The sequence below is a fragment of the Uloborus diversus genome, chromosome 9 (assembly GCF_026930045.1).
Source record: "Uloborus diversus isolate 005 chromosome 9, Udiv.v.3.1, whole genome shotgun sequence".
NCBI classification, from domain to species: Eukaryota; Metazoa; Arthropoda; class Arachnida; order Araneae; family Uloboridae; genus Uloborus; species Uloborus diversus.
Window position 1 is genome coordinate 138,160,936 of NC_072739.1, and position 24,897 is coordinate 138,185,832.

General features: G+C 35.6%; 1 protein-coding gene across 2 annotated transcripts in view; it reads right to left on the minus strand.

Moving 5' to 3' along the window:
* Nucleotides 1–24,897, minus strand: part of LOC129229792 (uncharacterized) — a 116,759-nt gene that overhangs the window by 57,739 nt on the left and 34,123 nt on the right. For both annotated transcript variants that reach the window (XM_054864168.1, XM_054864166.1), the window contains exon 2: nucleotides 3,491–3,637. In XM_054864168.1, the coding sequence (XP_054720143.1) occupies nucleotides 3,491–3,637 (147 nt within the window). The remainder of the gene's footprint in view (nucleotides 1–3,490; nucleotides 3,638–24,897) is intronic.

A 24,897-nucleotide genomic window follows, 5' to 3' on the forward strand; every position in this document is an offset into this window, starting at 1 on the left:
GAGACTAAAAGTAGTACTTAATACTTCCTTTTACAAAAAAAAAGGAAGTATTGTATTCGCGAAAAAAATTTCACTCAAAAATCGACCTTAACTTCCATTTTTCTCACCCCCGAATAAATTTCGAGTTTTCCTTTCGACCCGACCACACGTGCATATATACCTAAGAACGTATAGACGCCCGAAATATCCATTTTGACGATTCCCGAGTTAATAACAGCGAGTTTTCTCGTGACGTCTGTATGTACGTATGTATGTGCGTTTGTGTGTATGTGCTTATGTATCTCGCATAACTCAAAAAACGATATGCCCTTGGTACGCAGACTCTATGGAGTCTACTTGTGCACCTCCCCTTTTGGTTGCATTCGGATGTTTCTAAAGGGGTCTTTTGCACCTTTTTGGGGGAAAATCAATCTTAATTTCGATGCAAACTCAAGTGGGGTTATAATTTTGCGGACACTGGCGATATATCGCCAGTCTTTTAGTCGCCAAGTTTTACAACAAATTTGGCAATTTTTTTAATTTTTTTTTTGAGCAATCACGATTGCTTATTGCTTTCATTTGACTGTTTTTGGCGTGCTATCATTTTTCCCACCGGCGCGGCATCACCCTCTGCTAGCACCACCCGTCGCGTCGGCCGGCCTCACGATGCTGCTCCTCTAGCAAAAACCGTCTCCAGGTTGCGTCCATATCCTACACACACACGCATACATACACGCACCAACAAACACGCACACACGAACACCACCATACACACACATACCCCTACACACATACACAAACACATACACACACGCATGCATACAGACACCTACACATACACACAAATACACACAACTGCCCACACATTCATGCCTGCACACAGACACAAACACACATGCTTACACACACACATACACATACCCCGCCCCGCGCACACAAATACTCATACACACAACTACCCACACTCATGACTGCAGACAGACACAAACACACATGCCTACACACATACACATACCCCCCCCCCCCCCCACACACATACAAACACACACTCGTGATTGCGAAAAACATAATTTGAATTCAAGATGACAAAATTAAAATATTTTTTTTTTAATCTGGTTTCAGTTTGGCCATTGTTGGTGATATCCAGAGAGTTAACTATTGAATCACATTAAAATGGGCAATAATGGGGAAATAACATTAAATTGGTGTAAAAGGAACTTATGTGATGACACACACAGCACGTTTTTTAATATATCGCAAATCAACTTCCCGAATTTGGAGAGGGCGCTGTGTGCATTGTGGTGAGGATATGGTGGTGGAAGTGGCATCGATAAATAGCAGTATGCGTGCCGTTTGTCTTATGTAGCTGTGAGCTTTATCATGCAAGAAAAAAATTATGTTTGGGTGTCAAACTTTAGAGTCATAGGTACTGCTCTGAAACCAAAAACGTCTGGCCGACCTCAGGCAGTTGCGACACTGAAAAATGTGGCGTAGGTAAGAGCGTCCATCTAGGAATCTCCAAAGCGTTTAGTACGCAAACATACAGCTAGCCAGGGATTTTTTGATATGAATGATATGAAAATCCCATCCCACACAGCGATTTTTACAACGTGAATGGTTTTTCTAGCCGAAAAGGATAACTCCAGCCACGTTGGAACCGAACACGAAGTTCCAGCAGAATTAAAAAACCTCCGTTACTAGTATACTCCTCCACAACACGTATGTGTGTGTGTGTGTGTGTGTGTGTGTGTAGGCGCGTGTGAATGTGTGTAAGCGTGTGAGTAGGTGTTCGTGTATGTGACTAAAGAAAAATTTACTCCCTGAAGATGAAATGCAAGATGGCAGAGATGGGTACTATTTTGATTTTTACCATCCTCGTATATAATAGTATATATAATAGCTAATGGTCGAGTAACGCTCCTGACGTCATCAACAATGAAAATCGCGCCACGGCACGACAATTTGACAATATGTTTTGGTAATGTTTAAAATGCTGGGAGATTCTTTATTGCAACAAGGCAGAACTGTATCCGGTAACTTAAGTGTTTTACTGGTAAGACTCATTTCAGGAGAATGTAGAAACGAAAAAGTGGTCGACAATGAAAGCTATCTACTGGAGTTTAGGGTTCATCCTCTGGAGTTAAGGTTAAAATTTCTACTATCAAAATATGACCAAACAGGCAATGGCTTCGTTCAAATCCAGAAGCAATTTTCACCCGTCATACCTTGACGGGCGATTTTCTAGTTTAGAATATTTGGCATTTTGTATTTAAAAAATAGCAAAGCATTCAAGTTTAACATTACTTTAAAATTCCAATTGCCGCCTTCTCGTTTTACACGATACTAAACTTTTATTTAAAATACAAAACGTGAAAATACGTTGCACTAAATTTTTAAGATCTATTTCAGATTGAAATACGCTTTAACAGGCTTTAAAAATATTTCTGGTCGAGGTCGCCAATGAATTTTCGCGCCAAGGGTAATGCAAAGACTCGCCACGTGACAATGAAGTAAAAAGAAAGGTCTTCGCAGAGCTTTCTTTGCAACTAGCAGTACCCACACGGCGATGCCCGTGCTAAGAATTTAAAGGAAGTCCGTTGAATAAAGAAAATCCACCCTTCCCCACTTCTGATGTGAAATGATCATTTTTTTTTTTTTTTTTTTTTTTGCAACTAAAATGCGTACACACCTTTTCAAAAACCTGCTAAAGTCTCTTTGGAATTTAAAACTATTCCCCAAAACACATAAAAAGATTAACAGTAGCCTTAAAACTCAAAATAAACCTTCAACTGTATAGTTCATCGCTTAACGCGCCAAGCAACCACGCCACCGAAACCCTGTCCTTTAGCGAGTGAAGCGGTTTTTTTTCTGCAATTAAAAATGTTTCACCAAATAAACAATACTACAGTAAAAACGTTATAAAGAACAATCACAATTGAATAATACGAGAAATCAAATTATTTACGTAGATAAGTAACTATCTTCAACTAGAAGAACAAAAACAAACGTTGAACAAAACCCAATAGAAAAATCCTTCAAAATCAAATTATGTACTTGATTATTGAAAAGAAAGGAAAAAAACGTATTCAAGCATCAGTTCGCTGACCACAACAGTCCCATAATGGCGTAGCCGACCACGCGTTTGAGCCGCGCGGCATGGCTCCTCACAGCTACTGACACTGTCGGCCAGTGCTTGATATTACCCAGCCATCTATTAGGAATTCATAGAACTAAAAATTTAGCTAAACATTTAATTTGCAATTCAAATCTTTCGATCAATATAAAAAAAATAATAATAACCTATAGCCTTTCTCAATAAATGGACTATTCAACACTAAAGAATTTTTCAATTCGAACCAGTAGTTTCTGAGATTAGCACGTTCAATCAAACAAACAAACTCTTCAGCTTTATATTATTAGTATAAATTATAAAAGGGAATATTCCCTATGCTGGAATATTTCCTCTACGGATGGAACACATGACAGTGGCCGTCGTGGGCTAAATTTTTACCTCATTTTCGTAGAAATAAAACTTGGATCCATCGAGAACGCAGTACCGCTTCTTCCAAGATCCAGAGTAGAGCCAGCCTCTGCCAATCAGCTTCTCGAGAAATCCTGTCTTTAACGGGCTCGAGAAAGAATCGCTAGCTGGGATATCCTGCAAATAAAATAGAAAACGATTACAATCAAACATATGAGATAACATTGTGAAAAAAAGAGTTACCGCCGCTTTTCCGGAGCACGGCAGAACTACTAGCAATACCGAACAACGAACAACCAAGCAACAAGTAACAATGGAAAAAAATGGTATCCAGATACCAGATATTACAATTTCACTCTCATTAGGGATTATCAATCTGGATAAGCCCGCCAACAGAGCAGGAGATAGCATTGTCTGATGTGTAGTAAATCAAGTTCAGGTACCAGTGCGAAGTTATCTCATCTTTAATGAGAGGTTTATTATTTCCAGCACTGTTATGCCTATTCCAGACTGATGGTTTCCAATAAAAGGAGAACTGCAGTCTCTGGATGCTGTAACGAGCTGCTTTGTATTTGGATGAAATGGATAACATGGGCTTTTAAACACGAATACGCGCAAAACACCATAGCTTCTATCGCAGGAAAATTGTGTTCAAGGACAGGATTTTCATTGTGCGGTTCATGACACACGAATAACGTATTTCGTTCGGATCGTTCGGATCCAGAAGGTTCTGATTTCTAATTCCAACAGTGACGTCGTTGTTTTCAGGAACAAGAAGGTAAGATTCTAGTTGTTATGCACCATATAACACTCAATAGGAAACTGTATGAGAGTTTTACTGGTTTTCTCCTGTTCAATAAGTACAAGCAGGGCGGAAATCCTTACCAGGGAACTATATGAAGAGTGGATTAATGAAAATAAATTTAAATATGTTGCAACCGAAAGAACATCTTGAGATATACTTTAACGCAAAGACTATTTGCCTTCGTTCTTCTGTTATCGAAATGTAAGGGCTTAATATCGCCGAAATTATTTTTAAAAAGCGCCAAATTTTAAGACTTGGCAAGAAATGGATCACGCAATTTCACCGTCTGTACCCATCTACAAATCGTGTGAAAGATGTCTTCCATTTTTCACTGATACTTGCTAAATTTGGTGACTTTTCTCAACATTTCGGCAGACTTTAGAACCTTCTATTTCCATAACGAGGACACGAAGGCAAATAATGTATGTGTCCAGAAACATCTTTTACAATGCTCTTTCGCTTGATAATTATTTTTTTTTTCCCATTATTTTTCTATCGTGGTTTCCCGGTTAGAAATACTCCAGGAAGAAAGCTTTCACCCAAGGTGTTCTTAGAAAATCAACAAACTTCGTCTCTCTCAACCATGCTTATAACTTGAAAATTTTCCCTGGGGAGGAGGAGATAAAGTAATTTCATTGCATATTTTTATCGGAAAACAAACAAAAACACTCTCACTTATATGTAAGAACATTTATTATTCTGCAATTAACACCACCCTCCCCGACCCCCTACTTAATCGCAACACACAATCACATTAAGACTCTTGGGCCAATGATGACCTTATTCACAAGCCAACTCGAACTTTCATCAAACATCCGAAGTTTATAAATGCCGTTTGCGACGACAGAACTGCAAGAGTCGCCCAGACGACAAAACAATGTACAACACAGTGCCCCTGGCAGCAGAATTTTCTTCAGAAGTCTACGACGTAAATTAAAAATCCCAAAATAGTCTGACATTAAATTAAGCGTAAATCAAAATCGGCTCCAAAAAATACTTTAGAACAGGACGCTAAATTTAAAAACTACGTGCTATACCTTTGAATCCGGGCCGTATGCCAGGGGAGGGTTCTTAGGGTTCAAAACCCCTCCGAAACGTTTCAAAAGCATTCCAAAAAGTGCTTTTCTTTACACTTTTGTTGCTGGAAAAATTATAATTACCACTTCATTTCTTAAATTTTTTTAATTCAATTTCTTTGTTTTCAATTTATTTTTATAAATGAAATTTTTATTGCAAAATTGTACAACTTTTAATGTACCATCCAACATTCATTTTTTTTAAAAAAATTCTTTACATTATTTTATTTGTAATTATTGCAAACATCATTTCTTACAAAAAATATTTAAAGCCATCGAACTTCTTTAAATTTGAGGGGTTCAAGTTCTGTATTTAACCTATTTAATTATTGTGAAAACATATTACTATAAGAAACATTACTTCGAATGTGCATATACATGAGTGTGCGCATCTATTCTTTTGAGTTATGGAAAATACATCGATTAATAGTTGGTACAAAAGAGTTATGTACTGCACACACTAAATTTTTTTTTATCATGAAATAAATACATCATCTTTTCCATTTGTTTAAAATCGCAACAAAAATCAATAGAATATTCAATCGAATCACATTTAATTGATTATAAAGGGTGTCCCAAAAGACCGCATAAATTCTGCACAACTAGATTCCTCGCTGGGAGTACATAAAAACTGCCCAAAGAAGCACTCCTGTACGATCCATAGTTTACCGAGAAAAATACGAAAAACAAAGTATGACGTCACTGCCGATGCAATTAAAAAACACTTTATTGTACACATTTCAACAACAGCATTTTCATCTCTTCCTAAACAATAATGTTTAAAACGTCATTACACGTATTTGTTGTTGTACGTAATGTACGTATACTGCTGCTGATGTGTACAATAAAGTGTTTTTCCTTGCACCGGCAGTGACGTCATACTTTGTTTTTCGTATTTTTTCTCGTAAACTATGGATTGTACAGAAACGCTTCTCTAGGCAGTTTTTTTTTTTTCTTTTTTGTACTCCCAACGAGGAAACTATCTGTGCAGAGTTTATGCGGTCATTTGGGGACACGTACCTGTATAGATGTTACGAACAATATGTTTGGTAAAAACCCTCAACGAAACAAAAGTCTGGTTACGACCCTGCTTTGAATTATATCCCAGAAAACACGGCACAAATCTTCGTTTACTGATTTATTTTTATATAATTATTATTCCCCCCACCCCTTCTAACTAGAAAATGGTCTGCAGACTTCTTCAAGAATCTGCGACGCACTTCGTAGATTCCTCCTCAAAAAAAAAAAAAAAAAAAAAAAAAGTAACGAAACAAAAAGACTAAAAGTAACAGTAAAAATTCCGATTTTTTTAAAACAGTTCTTATAGTTCTTCTAACTCTCGTAGAAATTTCGAACAAACTTCATCTCAGACGAAAAATTTCAAGCTTTCAAATGATCAAAGACTTAAAAATTTGCATGAGATATTTCTCCTCCATATTATCAAATTTATGTGAAAAAATAAACTTAAAATTGTAGTAAAGAACAAAATTGGAGGTGCACATCTCTATGCTACAAACAAATTTTGTGTCAAATTTCATGAAAATCGGCAGGTCACAAAGATCCAGACATCAAAACAAACTTTCAGCTTTATTATTAGTAAAGATAAAGATTCTCTTGAGCAGGGGGAGGTCCGATGGGAGGTCACTGTGTTCTTCTAAAATTTCCCTTTTCGGAAAATTTGTCTGACTATTCGCAAAAATTATTAGCTCAGCAAAATTTGGAGTTCTGTTCGGCAAAACTATCATCATTCGGCAAAATTTGGAGTTTATTCGTCAAAACTATTATCATTCTGCGAAATTTGGAATTCAATTCGGCAAATTTGGAATTCAATTCGGCTAAATTTGGAGTTCTGTTCGGTAAATTGAGAATTTCCGCGCTCCCAAAATTTAAGCCGAGAACGCCTCTGCTCTGGAGCTCAAAATACAACTTGAAATAAAGTACAGCAGTAAATGTGTCCTGGCTTAATTTATACGTTATTTTGTGTAATCCGTACTTTCATTAATTCGACAACCTGAATCCCATATTAGTCCGCATTAATGAGGTTATACTGTTTTCATTCATAGAGTGGAAAATCCCATGTTTGTGCTGCAGCCATCAAAAATAAGACATTCTTTCGTCGGTTATCAGTCTCTTTTATTGGGTCAGTTGCCTCGCAGGCAATCGATAACCTTTCTATTTTGCATCCCCATGTGCATATCGTCTAAAAATGACCGCCTACACCTGAGCCAATAAACAGAAACTGAACGTTAACCGCACAACAAACAAAGCTGTATTTACTTGCAGGAGGGATTTCCACATTTGCTGCCCTCCTTCTCAGAAAAGACTCCCGATTTTTTTTTTTTTTTTTTAGCAATCACGAATCGCTTATGGGTCATTCCATGCGAAATCAGCAAAATGCGCAAAAAAGTGGTGGCTGCATGGTAACAGATTTTTATGAAATTTGGTATACAGTTTCCTTTTATGCCTATATTAAAATATCTAAAATATTTTTGCTTAAAATTTTTTATTTAAATAGTTACATGCGATTGAAAATTGGTCAAATTGAACAGCATTCTCATAAATGCTAAATGTTGCACTTTGAAGGCTTGTATCTTGTTAACTATTTAATGAAAACATAAAAGTTATATGTTTTTGCAATTTATGGAGTAGGGTAATCAATCTGATATCAGTAAAATTTTCAAAGTTATTATAGTTACTTTTTAACCGAGTCTCAAAAACTGAAAATATTTCAATTTTCTCATAAATTAAGCATTTTATTTTTTAATCTCAATCTTTAAGGAATGCATTAGCTTTGATGAAATTAATACTCAATACTGTGCTAAGTATCATAAAAGAAATACCTTACTTTTGAAATTGTATTTTAACTCATTTGTCTTCAAAATCAGTTTTAAACTTTGTGACATTTTGTAAAATGATGATTTTCCCCTTCACGTACACACAAAAATTCAAATGAGGGAAAATTCAGACAACTTTAAAATTTTTCAAGAATATAGAGCTGTGTTTCTACTATTTGCTTGAAGAAACTCGAAATTGGTTTTTGATTTCCAAACGTAAAATAAAATTCAGAAAAATAGCATTTTCTTTCTGTTTTATGGGTTAATCCATACAGGTTCGACGGATGGTTGCGCTCGACCATTTTTAATTTTTTTGAAATTCATATCCCAAAAAGCTGCATATGAAAGATGTTTAAAACCTCTTTTATTTTTTCTCTCAACTTTGATTTTTTGGAGGTCATCAAAAGTGATTTTTCGTAGTCAAAAATGGGACTTTTAGACCTTTGCATTTTGTCCAAAATCTATTTGAATTACATTTATGGCCGTTAATTTAACGCTTTGATGTTAAAGTGCATAAGTTGATAGTCTTACATGCTAAGTTACTTAGCTGTACGTTAATAATTAAAATAATGGCAACAGGTTAGTTCAAGACCAAATGTAAAAATTTTACTCATTTCAAAGGGGGATAACTCACGTAGGGGACGGAAACACAAAATGAAATACGGCAAAAACTAATCACTGGAACCATGCTAAAAAGAGTATGTAACTGTTGCTGTGTGTTTGTGTACCCTTTATAGATTACAGCCCCTCAAAATTCGGAAAAATGACAAAAATGACATTTTTAGACCCCTATAAACCAAAAGAGGATTGAATTAAAAATAAAATTTCCTGGCCAATTGAATATTCCATTCAAGTACTATACATGTTATACATATTGTTTTTTTTTATTTGGTTTGTTAAAAAGATACAGGTCTTTGAAATTAAGCAATTTCGCTAGTCAAGTCACACACTAAAACAGAAATAAAAAGTGTAAAAACTTCATGGCACCTTCTTAAATTACGTATATTGTGCCCTATATAATACATTATACTGAAAAAACATATTGTAATTTTCAAAATAATTATTTTAATTTGATAACTTAGAAATATTTGGACATGAATGAGAAGATTATACTGTGTGGAACCTGTATGATTGACCCTTATGTGAAATAACGAGAATTCAAAGAACTTGATAAACGACTAAATGATACAAAAGCAAGTAAAATTGACATTTATTTCAATTTAAAAAAATATACATTTCAGCATGTACTTCATAAACATGCTTTTGAGAAAATGAAACACGAAAAAAAAAATGGTTAGTTTTGCTAAACTTACAAAATAAAAAGAAATAACTAATGAAATTTTACCTTAGTTCAAGTTACTCTAGTAACAAAAATACGCTGATACCAATGATTAAAATTTAGTAGCATCTAAAAGACACTTCGATATATTATGTAAAAAAAAATTGAGCAAATTTGGAGCATTCCCTCATTTTCAAAAAAAAAACATCTGAAAAAGAGGAAAAAATGAAATTTTTGGAAATTTTCGATTTTTTTGAGTACAATTTCGTCATCAAGAAATTCATAAACAGTTACTAAATTAGAGCAGATAGTTACTTATAGATGGTTTTTCAATCTGAATCATTTTTACTGTTATGTTTTCATTAAAAGAGCTAGAAGAATGATTTAAAATCTGAAGTAAATTGGCAAAATTTCAATCTTTGTTAATATCTCAGATTCAAAAAAAGATCCGAGTAAATTTTACTTTGCTCTTTCTCAATAGAGATTTGTTTATAGAATGCGAAAATATTCATTTTTTAAGTGTACGTTTACAACTTATGGAGTTATTGAGTCACAAACTGGCAGCAATGAACTCTGAAAATTTAGGCTTAGCGTAAGCATCAATTTCTAATTTCAATAACAAAGCAACAAATAGTTTTTAAACTTTCATACTTTGCATTTCCTCATAGATATGCATGGTTTACCTAAATAAAAATTTTCATTGAAATCTGTGACATGTCAGCCACAGCTGATTTGCTCATTTCGCATGGAATGACCCTTATTATTCTCACTTGACCGTTTTAGCCGTTCGTCCGTCCTTTGATTTTTTTTTTTTTTTTTTTTTTTTTTTTTGCCACCAGTGGTGGATTTTTGGAGGGACTCCACCTCGGCTGTCCCCTCCCGATGCGGTTCTTCCAGCAAGCACCGTCTCCAGGTTGTGTCCATATCACACACACACACACACACGCCTACACACATAAGCAGGGGCACACATGCACAGAAATTTTGGGTCCCGTCACAAATGACTTTTCCGGGTCCACCTCCGTATTGTTTACTCCTATATTTCACACCTAGCTTTAAAAATATTAGACCCCTTTCAGGCTCGGGCCCGGGCCAACAGGTGTCCCCTCTCTCCCCCCCCCCCCCCCGTGCACGTTCTTGCACGTATACACGTCTACAAACGCGTACACACTCACGCAGCGCCGGATTTAGACTTAACGGGACCCTAATCTATTTCAGGTATGAGGCCCCTTTTGTAGTCCGGACAACTTTCTGTCGGTGGCGAAAGAGGCCATGTTTAAGTGTTTTTTTTTCTTTATTATTATTATTTTGTCCTACTGTGTTTGTCTTTTCACCTGCAATACATAAAACCATGCTCTCTTTTTACCTTCTGCTCTTTTTTAGTGTATTTGCCTGGGTTTAGGGTCAAAATGTCGCCACCGAAATATCGCGGGACAAAATGTCGCTGCCAAAATGTCGCCGGCCTAAAATGTCGCCGGCCTAAAATGTCGCCAGTCCAAAATGTCGCCGGTCTAAAATGTCGCCGGTCCAAAATGTCGCTTGCCCAAAATGTCGCCGGTCCAAAATGTCGCTTGCCCAAAATGTCGCCAGGCAAAAATGTCGCCAGTCCAAAATGTCGTCGGGTCAAAATGTCACCAGGCAAAAATATCGCCAGTCCAAAATGTCACTGGTTCAAATGTCGCCAGTGGCCAGTCTAGGAGGTCGCCGATTCAAAATTCTCTCATTCAGTCGGTAAGAAAAATGTAAATGTATAACAATGGTGTTAAACATCAAATTTGCGAATAAATGGTGACTGCCTTAAATGAATGTCTCCATTAAAAATGGAACTGAGAGAAATAAGTTTCTTGATAAATTCTAAAAAACTTTCTGCCGTTTTGTTTCATAACCATTGGCTGTTTTTCAGCAAATAAATACAGACTACAAGCAAACGCACTTTTCATTTTTTATGTTATCTTATTTCTTGTGATTCGCTATCTACCAACTGTAAAAAGTTCTGACGGCGATCAGTTCAGACGTTCGCTGCATTGTTTTGAACTTTTCTTTAAGAATAGTACGTGTGTATGTTTCCGATTTTTTGCTGCCATTCTACCTAAACACCTGTAGTAAGAATTCGAACGATGCCCGCGAGTACCCATGATTTAGGGCTAAGTGGTTTTTTGCGCCAATTGGTTCAAGATAGTGGAGCAACTGAACATTTCCATCAATAATCAATATGCGTGACTGACATTTCTCAAGAATGATGCCCGGAATCAAATAAAATGTTAGGATGCAGCATGTGGACAGATGTCGGAGCCAATAACACCAGAGGGTGGTGCAATATAATGTTTTTTCCCTTTCTTTTTTATTATTTGTGACTGATATATCTCAAGAAGTGATACAAGGATTCGGACAAAATTCGGTCTACAGGTATATCTTAAATGGCGAGTTGCTTATTTATTTTTAGCTTCAATCATCCCAAAAGGATGGCGCACAGAATAATTTTCCGCGTTTTATGTGACTGCTATATCTCAAGAAGTAATGCAAGGATTCATAAGAAAAAAAAAGGTATGCAAGTGAAACTAAACAAAAACAGGCATTGTTTCTGTTCTAAGTTGATTTTCGTTATCGTTTGCGTGAGTAAGTGTAGTTAAATAAACGATGAAAAATAAACTAAATTTAAATATATCACTCAAGAGAGAGAGAGAGAGAAAGAGAGGGGGGGGTTGAAAGAGAGAGAGGACTATTTTATATATCAGTGCTACACGGTTGGAGGGAAAATGGCTGACTCTTGCCCTGGGATTTTGGAGCCTTCGATTCCAACTCCTTCACCCCAAAATCAGATTGACATCTTTTCTAACACTGTAAAAAAAAATTCAGACGCGCTGCTGGAAAATAATGAGCTACTAATGTGTCCAACATCTGCAAGTAACATATTTTGAAAATAACAGGCATGTTTTTCGCTAAAACTCAGTAACCTTCCTGAAAATATTCTGGCATCTTTCTGAAGAGTTCAGTAATTTCCCCGATCAAAGCCATTCGTGTCTTTGGAACCTTTAGAGAAAACTTTAGTAAGTTTAATATAATAGTTTGACACCTTCCTGCTTTTCCAAAAGATTGCCTAAAGCATTATTGAAAACATGTCCAAAGCTAAGACAGAATTGCAGGCAAGTACCACAAATCTAACTCAAAAGCAGTTCTTGCAAAAGCTACTGAATCCAGATACTTATTCACTCTTATTCTGAGCTTTGTCAATCTGGACGAGGCGTAATTGAACTAAAGCCAATAAAATTATTAAATACGCTCAGTTAACCTTTAAACTGGTAGCTTTAAGTATTTTTCACAACAGTGAGTAGCCTGCACTTGTGCAACTTGTAACAATTCAGGAAACCTTTTGACAAATATACTTGATTTTCTTAGGAAGTGGATAAAAACCTGTGAAATCCCGAAATATTCCACGGAAATAATCAGTAACGTTTCAGAATTTTTTTACAGTGAGCTGCGCTAGCACTGGCACACCTGCGCCCTTTGAAGGAAAATGACCAACTCTGACTCTTAGAATTTCAAACCTTTGACTCCAGACTCCGACTCCGATGCTTTTACTTCAAACTTAGTTCGATTCTGACTTCGAGCGCACATCCTTTTCCTATAAAATTGTTCTTGTTTTACCAGGGGCTTTAAAGAGTTGTTGTCTGAATTTTGGAAAAAATACTTACTGCTAAAACTTTGTTTAAGGTTTCAAACTTAAATGATCCTAATATCAGGTTTCTATATTTTTATTTCACGTACATTATTATTGTTTTTTCTTTATCACGTTTGTCGTAAATGACAAAAACAAAGGGCACCCAACATTCGATGCTTCTGCCCCACAATTGAAAATTCCTTTAAAAGCTTTGAATACATGCTGAAATCAATTACAAATGCTTTATTTTTTAAAAATACGACTCGAAAATGGCAAGAGATGCAAATTTGAATTTGTTGTGATTTTTCCGATCACCAGCCAACAATGAAATCGCAACAAACGTGAAAAAGAATTAGACTTCATATTAAAATTGGCTTAAAAAAGGTTATTATTCGAGCTCTATATATGGTTTGGTATTTCAAAAAGAACAATATATTAATAATGACAATCCTGATATAAATAATAGCCAATGATCGAGTAACCCGCGTGTTTCAACAGTGAAACTCGCACCACGGCATGATAATTTGATATTATGTTTCCGTAATGTTTAACATTCAGGGAAAGGCTGAACTCGATCCGGAAACGTAACAGTTTTAGTGATAAGACTGTTTCATTTCAGGGGAATGAAGAAACGAAAAAATGGTCAACAATGAACGCTACCTACTGGAGTTTAGGGTTAATCTACTGGAGTTAAGTTAACCATTTCAACTATCAAAATATCACCAAACAGGCAATGGCTTCGTTCAAATGTAGTTTCACCCGTCCTACCTTGACGGGCGACTTTCTAGTAATAATTAAATGAATAAATTGTTCTTGAAAGGAATCGATCTTTCGAGTAGCTAATTTTTATTGCAAAAATTGTGAAAGAATGCTAATTCAGTTTTTAATATCCCCGGTAATCAAAATTCTACAGAAAAAGAGGAAAATTTGACTAATTTATTTATTTATTTTTTGATATCTTGCTCAATCGCCCTCTTTCTCTCTTGCCTGATCTTGAGACGATCTAAAGGAAATATTTAATTTAATATTTACTTAAGTACGCTATGACTCGCGCAATTAATTAAAAAAATCATTTTAAAACAGAAATAATAGTTCCTGTTTCCGTTTAGTTTTACTTCCATAGCAATTTTTTTGTCTGAATCCTTGTATTACGTCTTGAAATATAGCAGTCATTTTAAATAAGAAAGAGAATTCCGTTGCACCATCCTCACGTACGTTTACGTATGCACTAATATGCAGAAAAACGTATGTTTTCCTGCATACTATTGATTTTCTATAATATGTCTGACGTTTACGAATTAAGACAGAAGACAATTTTTGAAAATTTTCAAGGAACTTACTTTGAAAGACAATTAGCATTCTTTCGCAACTTTTATGCTGAAAATAATCGACGTACATTTAAATTTTTCGTATCACTTGAACGAGGGAATTTGGCCCGGCGACATTTTGGACCGGTGACATTTTGGCCCGGCGCCATTTTGGAATGGCGACATTTTGAACAGGCGACATTTTGGACAGACGACATTTTGAACAGGCGACATTTTGAACAGGCGATATTTTGGGCCGGCGACATTTTGGAATGGCGACATTTTGAACAGGCGACATTTTGGACAGAAGACATTTTGGACAGGCGACATTTTGAACAGGCGACATTTTGAACAGGCGACATTTTGGGCCGGCGACCTTTAGGACCGGCGACATTTTGGACTGGCGACATTTTAGCCCGGCGACATTTTGGTCCAGCGACATTTTGGACCGGCGACATTTCGGACTGGCGACATTTTGGGCTGGCGGTATTTTTGGCCGGCGACATTTTTGACCGGCGACATTTCGGCCGGCGACATTTTGGGCTGGCGACGTTTTGGACCGGCGACATTTTGGCCGCGACATTTTGGCCGCGACATTTTGGGCGTATACCATTTGCCTGCTGTCCTTTTTAGATTGCCTTTAAGAGAGGGAATAGTATCAAGAGAGTGATGCAGGGCTCCCCAATTTGAGGGGGCCCAAGGGTTTCTACCCCGGGGGAAATTTTAAAAAATAAATATGAAATTCTGCATTTTGCAGTCTTATAAAGGGGGACTGGAATCAAAAATATCGGGAAAAAATAGACAAATAAAACTTTTTAGTTATGTACTCTTTTGCAAATTGAAATAACACACAGTAGAATTTTTTTTGGAGTCGACGCATCGACGAAGCAGTCGACAGAGAGATAGAGCGAAGGAGGAGAAAAGCTAATGCATTGTTACTTGCTCACGTCGACTTTCGGTACAATTAGTTTTTGATCACCAGTTCAACCTACACTGTCAAAAAAATTCGGAAACGTTTCTGAGTATATCGTGCAGCTGCGGTTCATGAAATTTTCAAAAACGTTTCTGAGTATTTCGGAATTCTCTTTCTGTAATGTCCGGAAACGTGTCTGAGTATTTCGGAATCCTCTTTCTGTAATGTCCAGAAACGTGTCTGAGTATTTCGGAATCCTCTTTCTATAATTTCCAGAAATGTTTCTGAGTATTTTGGAATCCTCTTTCTGTAATTTTCAGAAACGTTTCTGAGTATTTCGGAATCCTCTTTCCGTAATTTCCAGAAATGTTTCTGAGTATTCTGTGCAGCTGTGGTTCATGAAAGTTTCGAAAACGTTTCCGAGTATTTCGGAATTCTCCAAACAATTTTCAAAAACGTTTCTGAGAATTTCGGAATCCTTTTTCCGTGATTTTTTCTAAAAAATAATTCTTTTTTAATAGTATTGCATGCCACATCAGTTTCAATTCTTTCATATCTAAGAGCAATGAAACAAGCAATTTTAGAATCATTCGTGGATTTTTTTTTTCTGAATTTCTAATGACAAATAGCATGGTTAACAGCATAACATATGCACAGTTATAAATTTTTGAAAATTTATGAAATAATATAGTAGTTTCATTCATAATCACAAAATCGTCGGGGGAGGGAAGGGGAGTACTTTCTCAAAAGTGGGATTGTTTGTTAAACAATATTAAACTTCAGTTTTTCTCTCAATATTTTCAAGACAAAATTATCAACATATTGTATTTTTAATGCACAACTTAAAAACATATCTTGTATCAAACTTGATAGCTTTTATTTTCGGATAAAATTTGACAGAGCTTACCTACACTTTGCGTTCCGAAATTCGTTCACGTCAAGTCAATTTCTTTGACGAACAAAGTGTACCGAAAAGTACCAACAGAGAAATTGATGAATTTAAATATGACACCAAAGTCCCCCTGCTGGAACCATTCGGGTTTATTCCTCTGTTCTTGCCCTTTTCCAGTTTATCACATAGATACTTAATCAAAATAGGTTACTGATTTAGAGTGTGCGCAAAATGCATTATATATTTTATTTATTAAAACATTGAACTCTATTACATGTTTATTCCATTTCATATATACGAGAGTTCCCCCCCCCACACCATAAGAGTGATGGTGCACCCATAAAATGATATAAAGCACCCCCCACCTTAAAAAAAGCAACCCCTTGAAAATGTCAATGGCACAGTCTGCGTGGTGAACGCCCCTCGTCTTCTCACCATATGTGCATTGCATATTAATAACATAGTATTTAAAAACTGATCACTTTTAAAACGATGACATGAAATAATATTACTTTTTATTTCAGCATGTAAATGCAGCTGTTCCATTTTTGCCACTGACTCATTCCTCCTGCCTGTCCTACATTAAACTAGTATATCCACGAAGGAAATGTTATTTTCGGAACTAATGTCAAGGAATTTTTTTATTGTTAACCACATTTAACAAAATGAATAAGCAGATGAATTAATTTCATAACTATGTTCTTACTAATAGATAACATGGTCATTTTCTAATGGTATAAATATTTTTAAATGAATGAATAAATTATAATAAAAAAAGATAAATTATACCGGCACATTTTTTGTGAAGCATATTACAATACTAGAAAATATTTGCATTACCATATTTCTAATGAATTAAACAATTGATTTTTTTCTTTCTTTTTGAACCAAAATGTATGTACATCCAAGTATTTCGAAATAACTTTTCTGTGATTGCTTCTAAAATATAAATCTTACTTCTTTTGCGTAATTAATCAGTTTCAGTTGGTTACAACAAATAGTACACCGCGTACATAGGTATGTAGGATAACTTTAAATTAATTCGATAAACCCAAAAACAGTTACAATTGGAGCCTCATCAAATGCAAATCAACAAAAATATAAATGTATATAACAACATGTTTTAAAATATTCATTAATACTTACAAGTGAACATGAGCGGAAGAAAATCTAAGTACCTCCATTACAACTGAATAAGTAATCCAAAGGGTTTCGTTTCATTAAGTATAAACACGGGTGTTAAAACTATTCACGCTTGAACACACAATATATATCTAATTATGGTCGCATTGGAAATTGTAAAGAAGCAAATGGTTATTAACTAACTTAATAGCTGCGTACATCGTCTAAAAAATCAAGGGCAGTCCAAAATGCAAAGGCGTAAAATTAGTTTCGACACATTTTACTACTCTCTATACATGAAATAACAAGCAATCCAATGCTAAACAGTTGCTGACTGCAGCAACCATAGATAAGAAAAAAAAGAAGTTCTCGTTATTTCCGACTCATTGGCGCCTGTGTTGGAAGGATGAAATAGGTTTCGAAGCGTTGCGTCATCACTTCCGCTTCTAGATATCTTGAAATAACAAAAAGCTTTCTGAATATTGAGGAGTTCGCTATTGGATGAAGGATTCCTACTATTTCGGAAACGTTTCCGATATATCCAGAAACGTTTCCGAAATTTGTTACAGTGTACCGACAAATAAGACGATCAATTTAAAAAAAATGATCAATAGTAAGAACTGCTTTAAAAGAAATGCTGCACAGATTTAGAAAATAGGTAACAACAGAGTAACATACTGTCCATTTGAACAATTTATAATTTATACGCTTAGTAAGAAAAAAACTTGAAGCACACCTTGATAAACACACATTGAAGTACACACTAAACTTAATATATTTTGGCATTCCTCCTCCCCACCAAATCCAGTTTGTTAAAAATTTTAAAATTCAATGTTTGTAGCCACTTTTCCAAATTTTCAAAGTTTTCAAGAACTTGAAAATGAAATTGATTTTTTTTTCAAGTATTTTCATTTTTTTAGGAACGAATCACAAAATTTTTCGGGAGTTAGGAGCCCCCAGCAAAGCGGGGGGCCTAAGCTATAGCTTGTTCAGCTTATATGTAAATCCGGCCCTGTACACACGCCTACACACACACACACACACGCTTACATACACAAGCGCTTGACTGCGAAAACGTAAGTTAAATTCAAGATGTAAAAATTCAAATCACTTTTCTTTCTTTTTTTTTTTTTTTTAATTACTGGGGGAAATATTAACAAAACAGATGAATTTTTAAAAATTGCATTGGTTTTTACGGGAAAACAGGTACGAAAAAGCTGGGGGTAGAGAACTCTGTCGTCACTCCATTTTGAGATAAATCACTGGAGGGGGGGGGGAGAATTACCAAAAGAGTTGATAACAGAGGCCCTCTATACCCAGTTCTTAAGAACCTACTTTTCCGTGGTCCGTATGGAAGCAGGGGCGTGCACAGGGGGAGAAGGGATACCTGTTAGCCCGGGCCCGAGACTGAAGGGGCCCGAGATTGTTAAAATGAGAGGTGAAATATATGTACGGACGTAGGGGTAAACAATATGGAGGGGGACCCATAAAAGTCATTTGTGACGGGTCCCAAAATTTCTGTGCACGTCCCTGTATGGAAGTAGAAATCCCTGTATGAAAAAGTTATATTTTTCACTGTCTGAAGGGAAGTTTTAATCTACTGTAAAACTATTACTAAAAGTAAAGGGAAAAGAAAAAAAAGGGCTATAAAATAAATAACTTTATTGACACTTTATCAAATTTTCATTTTTAATTAAAGTTTCAACACGTGGTTTTATCCAGGGATGCGGAGTTAAAGTCGGACTGATTTCGAAGTAAAGGAGTCAGAGCCCGGAGTCGAAGACTTAAAATTCAAAGAGTCGGAGTCTGACTTCCCTCAACTCTGCTGGTACTTGTGGTGTCGGAGTCGGACTTATTTTTGGGGTAAGGGTGTCGGAGTCGGAGTTTGTTATTTTCACTTCTACTACTAAATTCAATAAGCACGTTAATATAATTTTACTTTTTATTAGTGAGTGGAAATAAGTTTCCATCAACTGTAAAATTATCACTAAAATCAAAAATAATTAAACTCAATGAACAGTTTATCATTTTATCACATTAACAATAATAAAAAATAAAAACAACAATTCATTGATTTTATTGGTAGTTATTGGTAGATTTTATTACAGTAAAATCTACCGTAAAATTAATACTAAGTGAAAAACAAGTATAAGGCAAAAAAAAAAAAAAGCATTCAAATTCATCCTTTAAGTCTAAGAAAGCCCCCAAAACCAGTATCGTTTGAAAATTTTCAAAAGTCTGAAATATTTGGTGAACAATTATAAATATTTATTTATTTATTTATTATTTTTTTTTAATTGAAATCTAAGAGAGCTAGAGAAATATGTGTTGGTTTGTCTGTCTGTATTGTCACAGTGACGTTCGAGGACATGATCATAAGTCGAAAAAACGTTGACACTTTGAAGTCATTAGAAACATAGCAAGCAAAACAGATTTATATTTCTCACTTATTTGTTATTTTTTGCATTAACCTGGGGGATCCGTTCCCTGCTCGCTGCCGTTAACCAACCCCCGAAGATAACTTCGCAGTATCATTTGGTTCGCGAAGGTTTAAATCATCCGTTCGAAAAAATCAGATTTTAATACGCGTTACGATTGGAACAAAATGAAAATCCCACTCCTATAGAAAAGAGAATTTAAGCTAGGAGCTCATTGTAATTTAGTTAGACCAACTTTAAACTCCTGTGCCTTGGTGAAAATTCTCATAGTAAAATTATTAACAGAAAAAAAAAACTTTTTAAATAGCACCTGGGTGATTCTCCTCAAATTGGTCAAATTGATGTCCCAAGCCTGTATCTCATTAGTTATCATTGTCTTTGAAATAAATTTAATATGCATTGTTTAAACACCATTTTTGGTAATTACTTCCTTTTACAAAAAAGGAAGTATTGACTTCCTTTTACAAAAAAGGAAGTATTGTATTCGCGAAAAAAATTTCACTCAAAAATCGGCCTTAATTTCCATTTTTCTCACCCCCGAATGAATGTTGAGTTTTTTTTTTCGACCCGATCACACGTGGAACATACAGACACTCGAAATATCCATTTTGACAACCCCCGAGTTAATTGCAACGAATTTTCTCGTGACGTCAGTATGTGTATGTGCGTATGTGTGTATGTATCTCGCATAACTCAAAAACGGTATGTCCTAGAAAGTTGAAATTTGGTACGTAGACTACCAGTATTGACTAGTTGTGCACCTTCCCTTTTGGTTGCATTCGGATGTTCCTAAGGGGGTATTTTGCCCCTTTTGGGGGGGCGGGAATCATTGTTAATTTCGATGTAAACTCAAGTTGTGTTATGATTTGTCGGACACTTGGCAATGTTATCGCCAGTCTTTTGGTCGCCAAGTTTTGTCGCCAACTTGGCGACATATTATGCGATTTTTTTTCTTTTTTTTTAATTTGGTTTTAATTTGGCCACTGTTGGTGATATTTAGAGAGTAAACAATTGAATCACATTAAAATTGCCAATAATACGGAAATGATATAAAATTGGAGTAAAAGGAAGTCATGTAATGCACACATCAGCTCGTTTTTATTATAATTTAGATATTTATAAATTAATTGATACGGTAATTCAAATTAAACATTTGTCACTCTTTCATACTATCCCACACACGATTTCAACTTATAATATCAATTTTTGCAATATTGAAGTATGAATGTATTGTTTATTTTTTAATAATTTGATTTTTATGTTCAAATAAGGACTATAATGTAACATTCTTATAACTTATTATTAAAAATATTAAAACTTTAATATTATTATTGAATGTTGTCCACACCTTCTTACGTCACTCCCTCACTGACCTATCCCTCTAACTGCTACTAGAGGGCATATAAAGCTAGTTGATGGAATTAGAATCTTTTAGCAGCCATCACGGCACATTGTATCAAAAAGAAGTCTCATGATTTTTAGTTATGTTGTTCTCCGAGGGAAATTTTGACAGAGGGTGAACTGAAAGTGTTTTTACCTTATCACTCCCTCGTGAGCCCCTATTAAATACCGGTAAACATTGAACATTTCTTAATACTATTGATATAAAAGTATTTAATTATAGCTAAAGCCCACTAAGTCTAATCTCAATTCAGATAATGGGGTCGTTTCCAAAATTTTAAAAGTATTTTTTTCTGGAAGAGCATGCTAATAAACATAGAATTTGACCATTTTTTTTAGATATAATTTGACAAAGTTTACTATTTTTAAAAAAATTATTTAATCGGTGCGCAGACTTAATTTTATTTTTTAAGCTTCTGCGCATGACATCACAAATGATGAACTGCCAATCACTGATGTCATTAGCGCAGGGCGCAATATTTAATTCGCATATTTGCTCACATGTACTGGCAACGATATGGTTGATAGCAAGCGTAGAGCGCAATATTTAATTCACTTCTGAATTATCATAACCTGAAAATGCGGTAGACAGCAAGCGTAAACATTCAACGCGCCAGTGGAATGCGCCAAAAAGTACATCATTTGTGACGTCTTAATAACTATGCGTTGTTTGAAAAATCGGACATTTTAAAAAAATAATTAAAAAATAACTGTTGGGATAATGAAAGTATTTTGTGGGTCCGTGTTAGTTTTTTTATCATTCTGTCAACTTTAGAGACTAAAAGTAGTACTTTTGACTGAAGGAAAAACCCCACTGTAAAAAAGTAAGTGGCTATTTTGTTAAAATTCATCACTCCCTCATATTCCTTCACAAATGAGAGAGTGATATAACTTATGAGGAAGGGATGAACTGTGGCAATTATGTTACGGGATCAAAATTAAATTATTGCTGTTATAAAATAAATACAGATCAACAGACCAACCCCTCAGTCATTTTCACTTAGGTAAAGGTTATAATAGGAATCACTCTTCGCTGATGTAAAGGGAAAAAAAGAAAAAGAAAAAGAAAAATTGTGCAAAAAAAAAAAAATAATAATAATAATAATAATAAATATGATGCGAATAATTTTTCTAATATAGATGAGCTCAGATTAACTCAAAAAAAAAAAGATAAATAATGAAATTAACAAACTTTATTGAAAACATTTCTTAACTCTTTTTGGCCTATTTGGAGAGAAGGGCAATCACCAACCTCTCCCCGGAGTCCAAACTAACTTGCACCGAATTTCACAGCTATAAGTGCAAACAGGCTCTTGAGCATAGCAAAGCTACAGTTATTTACGTTTGAAAAGTCGTTATCAAATTCGCGGTATCGAGTTACATTTTGATTTTAAGCTCCGGAAAAGAGTTGAGTTTATCCTAGGATGTTCACTGACTTTGAGACCCTTATATCTGCTGTTCTAATCAATCGAAATAATTGGAACAAGCTTAATCTGATGCAGAAAAAAAAAACCTTTTGAAAGCACCACAATGTTAAGGGATGTGAGAAATCTTTCATAGTGGATTAATAGGCAATTTATGTGCAATTTTAGCTATAAATAAATTTAAAAAAAAATCTTTTGCGCGAATTCAAGAATGTTTGTATTCTGTCATTCGACTAAATTCGGGTTTTCATTCACTAAATTAAGAGCACCTCCCTCCCAAAATTTTGAGTTCGGAGCGCTCCAGCCCACGTTTTATGTTAGAAATTAATCTCTCATCTAGATCAGCGATTCTCAACCAGTGATCCGGCGGACCGGCACATGTCTGCAAAAAATCTTGACCTTTCCTCTGAGTTGTTGGCCAGTCCGCATTAAAAGCATTACCTTACCCCCCCCCCCCGCAAAAAAAAGATAAAAAGAAAAAAACTAATTTTTTACTCATGTACTTTTTTATTCATTTATTATTTATATTATTTTGTAAAAAAGAGTAAAACACATCAGCCGATTGCAAAAAAATTTCACGAGCGTTTAACAGCCCTCGAGTGATTTTTTTTTCTGAAAAAAAAAGAAAGAAAGAAAGAAAGGAAAGAAGAAAAAACAGTACCAGTCCGCGAAATTTTGCATAATCTTTTACACAAGCCTGCGAGTCAAAAAAATATAAAAACGCTGCACGGGAAAATAGATATGAGAACCGCTGCTATAGACAAAAGCATCGCTTGAAATAAAAACAGTGAATATGCAACATTCATAACAATTAACACGTTGAAAAAATTAATAAATAAAGTAGAGGAGGGAAAAAAAACTACCGATCAAAACGGTTTCATTTTATTTTACCGAAAGCTCTTTTTTTATTCTTTTCTAACGCTGTTGTCCTTCCGTGTTGAAAACTTTACCACGTGATGCATGACGTAATTCCCCTCTGTCAATGCCATAGGTGAGACCGACGCTTTTGACAAATTGTTATCGTTTTTTTTTTTTTTTTTTTTTTTTTTTGTTTCCTCTCTGCCAAGCTGCGTGACAGCGTTTGTTTACTCAATACATAGTGCATGGCCGATGAACTGGAATCGGCTGTTCAAGTCAATGTCGATTCTAAACGGTTTGTGGTAATCTTTTCATGCCTTCGAAAACACAAGAGGTATTATAAAAATGCCCTTCGTAATCTTTGTGACCGTTATCTGGATGTTGTTTGCACAAAGATGAGTGGTTTGAATAAAATTGAATTATGAATAGCAATTTATTAGCCGATTTCAAGAGAGCATTTGGAAGGGAAAAGTCGGGGGATGCCTTTCACAAAAGGGAAAACATGAACCCAGGCTCGTCATTTCGAATTTTTAAAGGGGGGGGGGGGCAAAAGTTCTATTTCCAATGTAAATCAAGTCAAAAAAAAAAAAAAAAAAAACCGCGTCAACTTTCATGTAAGCGCATTAAAATTTCAAAGCCGGAGGATTGATGACAATTGACCCTCCGAAATCACGGGCCAGTAAATAATTAACAAAATTTTATGAAAGAAATCAATATATATATTGAGCAATCACGATTGCTAACTGGGTTTTCACTTAACCGTCCTTATCGTGCTAATGGTTCCTTTTTCAACCCCACCGTAATCTGCAGGCGCGACTCCTCCGGTCCTGAGCAATGTCCCCCGGTAGCCGCTTCTCCTGGTCGGTGGCGTTCATGTCCTACACACACGCACGCTCATACACATGCACACTCACACATATACACACACGCGCCTTTCCACACATACACACACACGCCAAAGTGCATACACACAGGTCTACGCACACACACAAGCCTACACATACACAACTATACCGCCCAAGAGGAGGGGCAGGCTTGGGGGGGACAGTAGCCATTTCTAGAAACAAGTGAGTAGGGTAGTAACCAATGAGGTGGGTCCTGTCGCAACTTGCGATTGCGAAAAAAATTAATTTGAATTCAAAATTTCAGAATTCAATTTATTTATTTATTTATTTTATGTAACCACTCAGCCTTAAGAAGAGTTTTTAATCGTTTGGGAGATCTAGTGAGTCGTATGCGACCAAATTTGACTCAAGGCGATGGATGGATCCTTCACCATGACAATGCACCAGCACATTCAGCATTGACTGTTCGCCAGTTTCTGGCAAAAAGTTCAATCATCGTCCTTGATCACCCACCTTATTCGCCAGATCTCGTTCCCTGCGAGTTTTTCCTACTCCCAAAAAATGCAAAAATGTGATGAGAAGACA